This window comes from Nycticebus coucang, chromosome 3 (assembly GCF_027406575.1).
Source record: "Nycticebus coucang isolate mNycCou1 chromosome 3, mNycCou1.pri, whole genome shotgun sequence".
NCBI lineage: Eukaryota > Metazoa > Chordata > Mammalia > Primates > Lorisidae > Nycticebus > Nycticebus coucang.
The window spans coordinates 66,602,076-66,613,658 of record NC_069782.1 but is presented as its reverse complement, the minus strand read 5'-3'; the positions used below and the strand labels follow the sequence as shown (position 1 = coordinate 66,613,658).

Here is an 11,583-nt window from a genome sequence, read left to right as displayed (position 1 = left end):
CAAGCAGGGGTACCCAACACACACACAAATAGAAGGCGAAGAAGGCCTGGACTAATGGGTCTGGACTTGAAGTGACTGTGTTAAGTGAACTCTGGAAGGTCTCCGATGACTGGCTAAGTGCTCTTCACCACCTGTTTTGCCCATCTCTCTGAAGAGAATGACCTGCAGCTTGTGATTTCAGCTGATGTCTCAGCAAACTGAGTCTTCTCCTTAGCTCATGGAGGTGGTTAAAGGCTTTTAGCACTAGAGAGACCTAAATTCAAATTCTGCCTTGTCCTATACAGACTTTGTTACTTCACCATCCCAAGAGGGACCCATCCTCCGCCTTCCCCAGCAGAGCCCTTTTATGCACCAGATGCTCTCATGTGCCACCTGGAGAGCTGAGGCTAAAACCTGGCTGAATAATTACTAGGAGGGGCCCCATTAAATATCATTGACCTATTTTTCTCTTCCAAAGCAAAGCCACTGCTTTCTCATCACAACCACATGGAAGATTTCTTAAAATTGAATGTTATCCCAGATCCACCCACAGAAGTTCTAATTCACTTGGCCACTTGGTTGGATGGGAGGGAGTCCCAAAATCTGTATGTTTAATGAGTATTGCCTGGAAACAGTGGCTCATGCGTATAGTCCCAGCACTTTGGGAAACCAGGGAAGGACAATCAGTTGAGGGCAGGAGTTTGAGACCAGCCTGGGCAACATAGTGAGACCCCACCTCTGCTAAAAATATATATATATTTAAAGTAACTGGTGGTTGTGGATGTGGTTATGCATGCAGAGCTACTTGGGAGGCTGAGGTAGAAAGATCACTTGAGCCCAGGAGTTTGGGGCTACGTTGAACTATGATCACACCACTGCACTCCAGCCAGAATGACAGAGGGAGATTTTGTCTCTTAAAAAACGGGAGGGTGGGGAGGAGAGGCTCGGCTCCTGTGGCTCAGGTGGCTAAGGCGCCAGCCACATACACCTGAGCTGGTGGGTTCGAATCCAGCCCCGGCCCGCCAAACAACAATGACGGCTGCAACCAAAAAATAGCTGGGTCTTGTGGCAGGCTCCTGTAGTCCCAGCTACTTGGGAGGCAGAGGCAGGAGAATCGCTTGAGCCCAGGAGTTGGAGGTTGCTGTGAGCTGTGATGTCATGGCACTTTACCCAGGGCGACAGCTTGAGGCTCTGTCTCAAAAAAAAAAGGTAGGGGGAGGGCTGGGCACAGTGGTTCATGCCTGTAATCCTAACACTCTGGGAGGCCAAAGCAGAAAGATTACTTGAGGCCAAGAGTTTGAGGTTGCAGTGAGCTGTGATGACACCACTATGTTCTACCCCAAGTAATGGAACTAGGCCCTGTCTCAAAAAAAAAGAAGAAGAATAGTTATTCCCAGTATTGTCAGACTGCACTGAGCACCAGCCGATCACAGGAGGCACCCTGTAATCCAAGCAAGAGCACCAACTCAATGTTCCAGTTCTGGGATGCTACCTATAGGTTCTGGGACCCAGGAGAAGTAATAGAGCATGTAATGGAAAGAACTCAGGCTTTGCTGCATCCACACCTGGGTGCAAATCCTGCCTCAGCCCCTTTCCAGCTGTGTGGCCACAAGAGAGTCACTGGCCTCTTTGCTCCTGTCTCCACATCTGCAAATGAGGATACCTGGCATGCCAGGACTAAGGGGACTGTGTCATACAGTTATTTTATTCCAAGTTTATCTTTTACTGGTGAAACGAAGTGATTCTTTTACCAGGGCCTGGAGCTCCATCTCCCTCACCACTGCCAACCCCACAGGGGCCTGCACAGAGCTCCCCCTTTCAGTTTTATATGAAGCCCCAAGTTCTCCATGTGACATTCAGGAGATAGAAGACTAGCCCAGCACTTGAGGTCTATAGCCAAACATCTAGAGGATTGAGTGCAAGGAATGTTACTTGGAAAACAAGATGGTAGGGGAAAGGAGAAATGAGGCAGGGACAGAAATGTAGCCAGGAAAGAGAGCAATTGGAACTTAGTTCCACTGGGGACCTCCGGGAGGCAGCAGAGAGCACACACTGCAGAGTCATTCCTCCCAAGAGGGAGGGGGCTGGGGTATTAATCCTCTAATGCCCATCATTCATAGTCAAAAACTTCCCCCAGGGAAGCTGTTAATTCCCCGACAGATGTGCAGCCGGAGAGAACCTCTGGACAAAGTAACAAAGATATATAGTTGAGGAACAAGAGGATATGGTTGGGGCCCTAGCCGCATCTGCTAAAATACTATAAGTGCACCTGCTAGATACCAAATCCCATGCTCAGTGACCTCTGCCTTCCAGAGGATGATGCTGAGGCAGCGGCCCAGGTACACTCTTGGAGGGAAGCGCAGCTCTAAAGTCTGTGTCCTACTCTGTCAGACTAACCACTCTAAGCTCTAGCCTGGTCTCTTCTTTTATAGAAGAGGTCGGTGTTTAGTGTGGTCCCACTGAGCCCTGAAGGGGGGTCTTTTGTCTGACCCAGACTTGTATCCAGGCAGGGGTGCCGCTCAGTGTGGGCTCTGAAGTTGGAGCAAGGTCCCCTCCTAAAGGGCCATACATCACCATTTCAATGCTGGGTTCAGGGAGATGTAGGGACCACCAGGGACATTATGGGGCTTGGGGCTTGGGGCTGTGGAGCTAAATAGTGTGGAGTATTTCAGTATTTCAATAATGCAGATGCACCTACGTGTCCCAGTCGAGCCAGCACCCAGCCTGGGATATACCAGTCAGGATAGATAAAGTGAAGCCACAGTAACATACAATACCCACATCTCATCTCTATGACAAATCAACAAAGCCTTTTTTTTTTTTTTTTTTTTTACACTCAGCGAGGAGGGCTGTTTGACTCATAGACACTGAGGCCTCCGAGGTAACTACCAACCAAAACATTACTGGTCACCAGGCCAAGGGTTGAAGAGTCCTGGATAGTTCTGTGCTGGCCAAGAAGTGGCTCACACTACCTTTGTTCACAGCACATTGGTCATACCTAGACGCACATGGCCCCATCTAACCATGGGTTCCAGAAAGTGTAGCCTGGAGTGTGCCTGGAAGGCCCAAGAGCCCTGCCCATTCTCTACCCCTATAACTGTCCTCCAAATCAAAAAATGGAGACACAGAGAGCTTAAGGCCCCTGCCCACAGCTGCACAGCTCCAGTAGCAGAGCTGGGATTTGAACCCAGAGTTTCCACTCTTAGCTGTCATCACAGTGAGTTCCTAAACACAGACTCTGGGACCTCCAGGCCTGGATTCAAATCTTGGCTCTATACCTCTGTGCTGTTGGCCTCAGACAGGTGAGTGATAATCCTTCCTTTGGAATCTTTGTGAAGATCCCAATGATGTTGTTTATAAAGCCCCTGGGGTCTTGGAGAACCCTCAGAAATGTCAGAGAGACAGGCCCCAGCCATAAAGGGCATCCACTTCCCTGGCAGTGCCAATGCAAGGTCTTTAGGTCTGTTCTGGGGTCAAGCGAATCATGGGAAGGCCTTGGCCAGGGTAGGAAGTGTCCCAGGGAGGGGTGCTCAGTGCAGGTGTTATCAAGGCCTTTACTATAGCATTTTGCTGTTTGAATGACCACAGCTGTCCAAGGCACTGATCTGCTGATCAGCAGTTGTGCCCCTAACCTGCTCCTGGGCTGGCCCAGGGAGCTTGGGCACTGAACCCTCCATTGGCATCTCTGTCTTGTGGGTCCTCCTTCTAGAATTATTTCCGTGATGCCTGGAACATCTTCGACTTTGTGACTGTTCTGGGCAGCATCACCGATATCCTAGTGACTGAGTTTGGGGTAAGTCTCCTCCCAGCTTCTGTCTGGGTTACTCTGCCCTGGACTTGGGCTAGGGGAGGACAGAAGCCATGGTTCCTGACAGCCATAACTGGCTCAGGCCAGCACTTGTCCCTGACCAAAGAGGAAGAAGCAGGGCCCCTGGGAGAAGGGCATCCCCTTGGGAGGGCATCATGGGGAGATAGGGCTTCCCAGAGCCTGGCTGGAGGACCAGTACTGCAGGGCAGGCTTCCCTCCACGTTGGCTGTTGACTTATGAATAAATAATGCAGATGTGAGACATTTCAAGGCTCCCAAAGCTGAGCAGCTCCCAAATAGCACGGTGTTGGGGCCCAGAGATAACCAGTTTCAAGTCAATTCTTCTTGAACTAACCCTGTCCTGGTTCATGGTCAGGAGGGAACCACAGCCCCTCAGGCCAAAGAGGGAATACCACTCCCAGGTCCTTAGGAGGGTCCCCAGGATGTCCTCTGTCCTGTAACCCCAGACTGAAAACATCCTCAGCTGAGGACATGGGGGTCTCTGGAGCTTTCTGCAATGGCCCCAGGACACATTGTCTTTTCCCCTTTTCTAGAAGACTCAGGGCCCCAGAATTCTGTCCCAGACATTCTCGTTAGCCATCTGCCAGCCAGCCAGATAGAGGGGAGGGGAAGAGGCCCTTGCAGGGAGTGCAAAAGGGCACAGGGCATCAGAGCCAAGGACCAAAGATGGTATCAATGGCATCTTAATAACAATGAAAATAATAATGGCTAACAGGGACTGCACACTTGCTGCGTGCCAGGACTGTGCCAAGCATTTTATGTGGATTGGCTTGTGAACCTTCAGAAGGTTCAACTGAAGGGATCCAAATGCAAAGACCACTCACTCATGCAGGGGAGGAGAAAGGGACCTCCAAGCATGGCAAGGTACCCACTCACCAGCCAGCCACTTTGGGGAGCTATTACCTGCCCAGGTGCTAAAGTCAGAATGTTAGCAGAGAACCAGGGCAGAAGCAAGGAGAGGCTGCCAGGCGGGAGCTGTGGGCAGGCAGAGAGCACTAGAGGAGAAATACTCTAGTCTTCTCTCTTCCCCGTCCTCTGTCTCCTGCCAGAGCCTCCCACTGGCCAAGGTAAACCAGAAGGGAGCCAGATGTGATACTCAGAGCAGGCTGAGAAGTGAGGAGGACAGATCTGGCAAGGTGTTGCCCCATCTTCCAGATGAGGAAACTGATGCTCAATGCTCTGGGTGGTGAGGAGCCCATCCAAGGTCACAAAGCCAGCCCAGGGTGACTCCTGAGAGCACATTGGCAGCTCCTGGCATGTTCCAGTCTGATCTTCCAGCAGAAAGGGATCAGTTTGTCTGATGTGTCTGATGTGTTTCCCTAACACCCCTTCTAAGTAGTATCCTGGCTACAAGTGAGCCAGAAACCCCCTCTTCACCACACCTCTGAAAATGTTCTCTGGAGGAGTCATGCCTAACTGGGGGTATCCCCACTGGTGTATCCCCCCCCTGCAGAGGACCAGAGCCTGCCTCTCATCTTCCGTCCTGAGTTTCTAGAGAAACTCCATATGACACTCCATATGACAGTCAAAATATCTTGCCACCCAGCTGTGTACAAGACAGCCTTGAACAAATGTCCCTTTAGGTCAAGAGGTTGCAAGGGGTAGCTTAGGTCCCCAGCTGGGCAAGTGGAAGAAGTTGGATGAAACTTCTAATCACCAGTAAGAGATTTGTAGGAATGAACTTCAATGGCCTGTTCTCCTGGCTGGCAGGGCAGGGAAGAGCAAGAGGTTGAGGTATGAGGACTCATTTAGGGACATTAGGACTATTACAGTAGCCAAACAGCCCTCCACAACAGCTGTCTGATCTTGAACAACTTGTGTTACTTCTTCTCAGGTAGAGTGGGGCATAACCATCACAAGCAACCTCACTGAATCCTTGCAAGACTCAGATTCATGCAGGCATGCAACAAGCATGCAGTGAGCACCCACTGTGTGCCAGGCATGGGTAGAGGTATTGGAGACACAACACAGGGGAAACAAAACAGACAAGAATGCAGAAAGCATGGCCTCTTAGGACTGATGTCCCAGAGAGGGAGAGGGCAACTTTTTTATAAACGAGCAATTGACATGAAGTGCTTGGCGCAGAACCTGCCAGGAAATAAAAGAGTTCACAAATCGTGGTTATTATTATTGCTATTGTTATTATTACCAGCAACGTACTTGGATGTGTGCTTTATTAGCTGGCCCTGAATTATAACCATTTTAATTAAAGAAAAGTTAGCAAGTGGGTGTTTGGGCCCTTCTGGGACCCAGCCTGGGTGAAGGAGGCCTCTCCTAACAGGCAAGGAGGCCACGGTCGCCCCTTTCTGCATCCCAGGTAAGCCCACTAGATCCAAGGCCAGGCTCAGCCAAACTAAGGCAGGGGGACCAGACCCTGGGGAGGGGCAAGTACCTGGGGTTTGGGGTTAGGGGGCAGAGGGCATAGGACAGTAATTCCAATGCTGGCCATGGGCCTAAACTGCCACCCCCCAGGTGGCTGGGGTGACGTGGGTTTGCCCTGTGTGCGACAGATAATGACTGTGTTTCTTGTCTTGTCTCTTTTCATGCCTGCTCTTAAAACTGTATATTGGCGCAACGCCGTCTGAAAAATTCATCCAATCAAAATGCACTATGAAATTCATTTGTTCATCCATGACGTGGTCTGTGTGTTCATACACCAATGACTCCCAACCCACCGCCACCACCACCCCCACTCCCCACCCGGGGAACCGAAACCCATTGGTTCTTTTGGCACTGGTTACAAATCAACCTAAAAAATGCTGAACTCGCCTCCCCAACCGCCCCTGCCCGCCCGCTCCCCCTCATCTTCAACATCTGCATCTAGAATCCGGTTGGTGTTACTTCTTTCTGAAGTCTAAATGCCTTACATTAACTGTGAAAGCATCTTCCCGCATACGCATTGCATGCCACACCCTGGCCTTCCAATTTGGGGTGCCTGCCATGCTCCCCACCCCTCCCTCTCTCCCTCTGTCTATCTGGCCTCCCACCCCTTCTTGTTCCTGCAGTCTCTCTCTGTCTCCCTCCCCTCCCCCTCTCCCTTCCTCTCCCTCTCTGGTTGGGTTTTCTGTTTGGGTTGATGTTGGTTTCCATCTTTTGCTGGATTATTCCTATCAGCACCTCTGCCAGGATTAGCAGATTGGCAGTGCCCATCAGCCCACCCTGCACATGTGTCCCTCACACTCAGAGCCCTGGGAGGCACACCTGCCATGGCCACTTCTCTGGCTCCACAGGGGCAGGGCCCCAGGAGAGTGGCCAAACCCCATCCCCACCCTCTTCCTTCTGCTGTCTCCCACGCCCATCCCAAGCACCTGGGACCCTTTGGGTTTGACCAGCAGAAACTTGACTCTGGAGCTTTGAACTGCACATGCCGGCCTGCCACACACACACACACACACACACACACACACACACACAGCACCACTGCACACAGACACTGAATGCAGTTATTACACAGTCACTGCACTGTCATTACACAGCCACTGCACACACAGTCATTACGGTCACTGTACACACAGTTCCTGCCTGCACAGTCAGTATACACACAGATACTGCACACAGTCACTGCACACAGCAGCACTGCACACGCATAGTTGCCATACACACAGTCACCATACCCAAGGTCATGACATGGGTCTTGACCTTCTTTCTTGTTTATTCTCTCATTCTTTTCTTCCAGTGCTCCCTCACACACAGGTGCACATATGCACACAAACCATTCTCCTCTGTCACCCCCCAACCCCAACACACATTTCTCCCTCCCCCTCTTCTCAGCTCCTCATACACCCTCGCTGTTAAATCCCACCTGCCTCTCCCCTGCCCCACCCACCAAAGGCATCTTTGCCCTGGGATCCCTGTGCAATACATGGATATTCACCCACCACACATTTAATGACCCCCTATTTGGTGGCACAAACGGAGTGGTGAACAGAAGCAGACATCATCACTGTCCCCTCCCCCACCTCCAGCCAGGTGGGGGATGCAGGCATTGGCCAAATAACCCTTGACTCCACTTGACATTGTACTTGCACTGGGAACTGAAGGATGAGCATCACCAACAAGGCAGAGAGAGATGCATTCCAGGCCCAGACAGCACATGCAAAGACCCTGTGGCAGGATGGAGTGTGGAGCTCAGGGTTTACCCTAAGCACCAAAAGAGACCTAGGAGGATTCAAAGCAGGGGAGGAGCAGTTGGAAGTGTGATTAGACAAGGTCACTGTGTTTACAGAACAGGGAACAGCTTGTCAGGGCTGGGCTGGAGGTGGGCACCAGGAATCTGATGAGAGTGGAGGAGAGAGAACAGTGGGAGGACTGGCCACTGCAGAGAGGCCTAGGGATGAGTCAGGTGTAGACTGAGGGGATGAGAGGTGCCCAGTGCCTGGGAGCATTCAGTTCTGGCCTAAAACCAGAAGATGGAGGCTAGAGAGTACCAGGAAAGGGCCAGGTTGGGAGAAGAGAACTAATGTGGGCATGGTAAGTTTGAAGTGTCTTTAGGACACCCCCCAAAGAAGTCAGGTAGGCAGGTGGGGGTGCTGGAGCTCAGGGGTGAGGTCTGGACTGCAGGTGGGGTGGGTGGTCTTCATGTCCTTCTAAGCACTTAAGAGACAGTTGCCCTTGAGTGCAGCACTGGAGGAGAGAGGACCTCAAAGAAGCTGTCCCTATGGGCCTGTGTCTGGCCCCATTCTTACTGTAACTGGGAAGTGCAAGGCAGGCATTGAGGAGAGGAAGCTGCTCTTCCCAGGTTGGGGATCACAAGATGGAGGCTATGGAGAGGGATCTCATTGGAAGTTCTGTGGTCATTTGAAAGATGCAGACCCAGGAAGAGATGGAGGGGTGGATGAGGGCAGACTAGGATCCAGACTTTTCCCATCTCCACCCCACCTCCCTCGTGTGTCTCCTCCCTCCCTCTGCTCCCAGGAGGTCAGCATGTTCTCTGCATGCATGTCCCCTGCCAGATCCTTTGCTTTCCTGCATGGTGGCCCCAAGCCCCCCACCCCCTCAGGCTGCTTTCAGGGCCCGCCTGCCTTTGCATGCCTGGCTGAGTCCACATGTTATGTCCACCCCATGGAAGGGATGGCTTGTACTCTGGGGATGGATGGGAGGGAACCGGGGACACCTGAGCCATTGGTGCCATCTCCAGGTGGAGCTGAGTGGCCAGGCAGGGATGGAGGGGATCAGGTCAGTGGAACTTGGAAGACTGGCAACTCTCTTAGCTGAGCAGGGTTTGGGGACTTGTTTGAGATGCTTGGGACATTCTCACAGTGGCTTAGTTCAATATGGTTAGAGTAGGAACCTCCAGGCCACTTCCCCATTCCAGGAGCCCCACTGATGTGTCCAGAGAGCATCCTAGATGTTGCCAACAAACCCAAAGCCCTCTTGTACACATAGTCACACAAAAATTTCTTGAATTCCAGTCCCTACCTCTCAGCTCCCAGGCCAGAGCTAACACAAGACACCCAGCCTGTAGTCAAGAACCAAGCGGGATGCCTGTACAATCCACCACCCAAACAGGGACACTTTGGAAACTGAGAGAGGTGCTCTGTCTGTGTGGTCACCCTGTGCCATCTTGGGAAGGACTAAGCCAAGTTAAATCTCTACGTTGCCTACAGAGCAGAGTCCAGTAAGGCCCCTTTAGTGGGGAGACCCTCTACTCCTCCCTCCTCCATCCTGCTTGATACTGGCCAAGGAAGGAAGGTTTCTGTGTCTGACTGAGGCAGTAGCCTCAAACCCAAATGCTTTCTGAGGGCCAAGCAGACACCAGCAAACTGGGAAAGAAAGTGCCATGTCTAGAACCTGAGGACCTTGGAAAACAAGAACAGCAGGCCTCCGGTTGCCTGAAAGCCAGATTGGTGGGCAAAATCTCCTAGTCTTTAAACAATGGCAACAATCTTTAATTAAATAAAAACAAGACGCACTGCTCAGGGCCAACAGAATATCTTTGTCGTCAGCCAGATTTGTGACTTCTAGCCTCCCACCTCTCACCAGAGTCACCTAAAGCCCCAGGAGGTCATGTAATCCTGCTACCCCATACCCACCATCTCTAGTTTACCATCTCTCTAGTCTCCTCCTAGCTTGGGGGGGAGGAAACAGAGGCTGTGACTAGACAGGGGGGCTTTGAGCAGAAGCAGAGGCCACCCCGGGAGGTCCTGGGGGCTGGGATGGCCCCACCTCCCCGCCCCCAGCACTGGCCCCTAGGTGGGCCCAGGTTTATTCTGAGCTCACCCACCCACGGGAGCTGAGTACTTCCTGCTTCCTGCAGGCCTGGTCCCGAGCTACTCCACCCAGCCCCAGAAGCTGAGAAGCCATCCCTGAGAGGGGGGAAAAGGGCCCCAAATGCATCTTCTCCGACTCAGCGGGCAGCGAGGACTCACCCTGCAGCCGAACAGCCCCAGCTCCCTCCCGTCCTCCCCATTCCCGCTCGCCAAGGGGGTAAGAAAAGATGCTCTTCCGCTTCTCCCAACTGGCTCCTCCTGATTGGCTCGAGCCACTGCTCCTCTTGGCCGTGGGGTGAGGTCAGGGCGGGCAGGAGTGGGTGGGCAGCTTGGCAGGGCAGGGCAGGGCAGGGCAGGGTGTCCATCGAGTCATTGTGACAGATGCATTTCTGGCCCGGAGCATAACATGCCCTCGGAACCTGCACATGTCCACCAGGTCTGAGCGTGCTGGCAACCCCCACACCTACCCCTGCCCTGGTGTTTGTGCATCGTACACGTGTGATGGATTCCCGCTTGTGTCCTATCGTCTCAGTGCATTTGGTTGTTGGGAGAAACAAAAACCATCTCGATTTTTTTCCTGATTGGATGATTCGGATATATTTTCTTTTTCTTATTCTTTTGTTATTTCTTCCCTACCCCACCCCCACCCCCTTCCTTTCTCCTCCTTCCTTTTTCTTTCCTTCTCCCCATTGGGGGTGGGGCTGGTAGGGAGGTTGTATGCTTTTGAGTTGATGCCTTTTTTCTCCCTCCCAGCCTCTCTCTCCCTGATTTTGTTCCTTTTTTAAGTTTTTCCTCTGCACCATTGCATTAATAGTGCTTTCTCTCCTCTCCCTCCTAATTTGGGGTCTGGCTTGCTTTTTTCCTATTGGTTGGCTTCATGTAGGGGCCTCTGTGAGTGGTGATGGCTCTAAGCCCCTTGGGATGGGTGGATGGTCACCCCTTTTCCTCCATCTCTCCAGAATAACTTCATCAACCTGAGCTTTCTCCGCCTCTTCCGAGCTGCCCGGCTCATCAAACTCCTGCGCCAGGGTTACACCATCCGCATTCTTCTCTGGACCTTCGTGCAGTCCTTCAAGGTGAACCCCTACCCCTGCTGTTGGCCCAGGGCTGAGAAGAAGAATAGACCTCCATGCTCTGGTTGCATGTAGAAATAAGGCTGAAAATGCCTCTATGAGGCTGTGCGCATCTACAGTGCTCTTGTCTAACCTCCTGCTGCTAGTGCGTCTTCGGAGTTTTGTGGGCCTCATCCCAGAGCTGCCAAAGATGCCTGTCACTCCTGGCAGGACTATGGCACAGCAGGTGGCCACCTAACACAGTGGGGCAGAGCACTGGGCCAAGGGAGGGAAACAGTGCAGCTAAGGAGGGGCCCTAGCATCCATCTTCATTACCTTCCTTCCCAACAGGCCTTGCCGTATGTCTGTCTGCTGATTGCCATGCTTTTCTTCATCTATGCCATCATTGGGATGCAGGTGAGTGCCAGAGCATCCCAAGAGGACAGCAGCCCTTAATCAGGGGTGGGTCAAGGGAGCCTGGTTAAGAGAGGCAGCCATGGAGGTTGAGCTGGGTT

General features: G+C 52.2%; 1 protein-coding gene across 14 annotated transcripts in view; it reads left to right on the top strand.

The window, feature by feature from the left end:
- Positions 1-11,583, top strand: part of CACNA1A (calcium voltage-gated channel subunit alpha1 A) — a 358,837-nt gene that overhangs the window by 321,458 nt on the left and 25,796 nt on the right. For all 14 annotated transcript variants that reach the window (XM_053584930.1, XM_053584936.1, XM_053584931.1 and 11 more), the window contains 3 exons: positions 3,689-3,772; positions 10,976-11,092; positions 11,420-11,485. In XM_053584930.1, the coding sequence (XP_053440905.1) occupies positions 3,689-3,772; positions 10,976-11,092; positions 11,420-11,485 (267 nt within the window). The remainder of the gene's footprint in view (positions 1-3,688; positions 3,773-10,975; positions 11,093-11,419; positions 11,486-11,583) is intronic.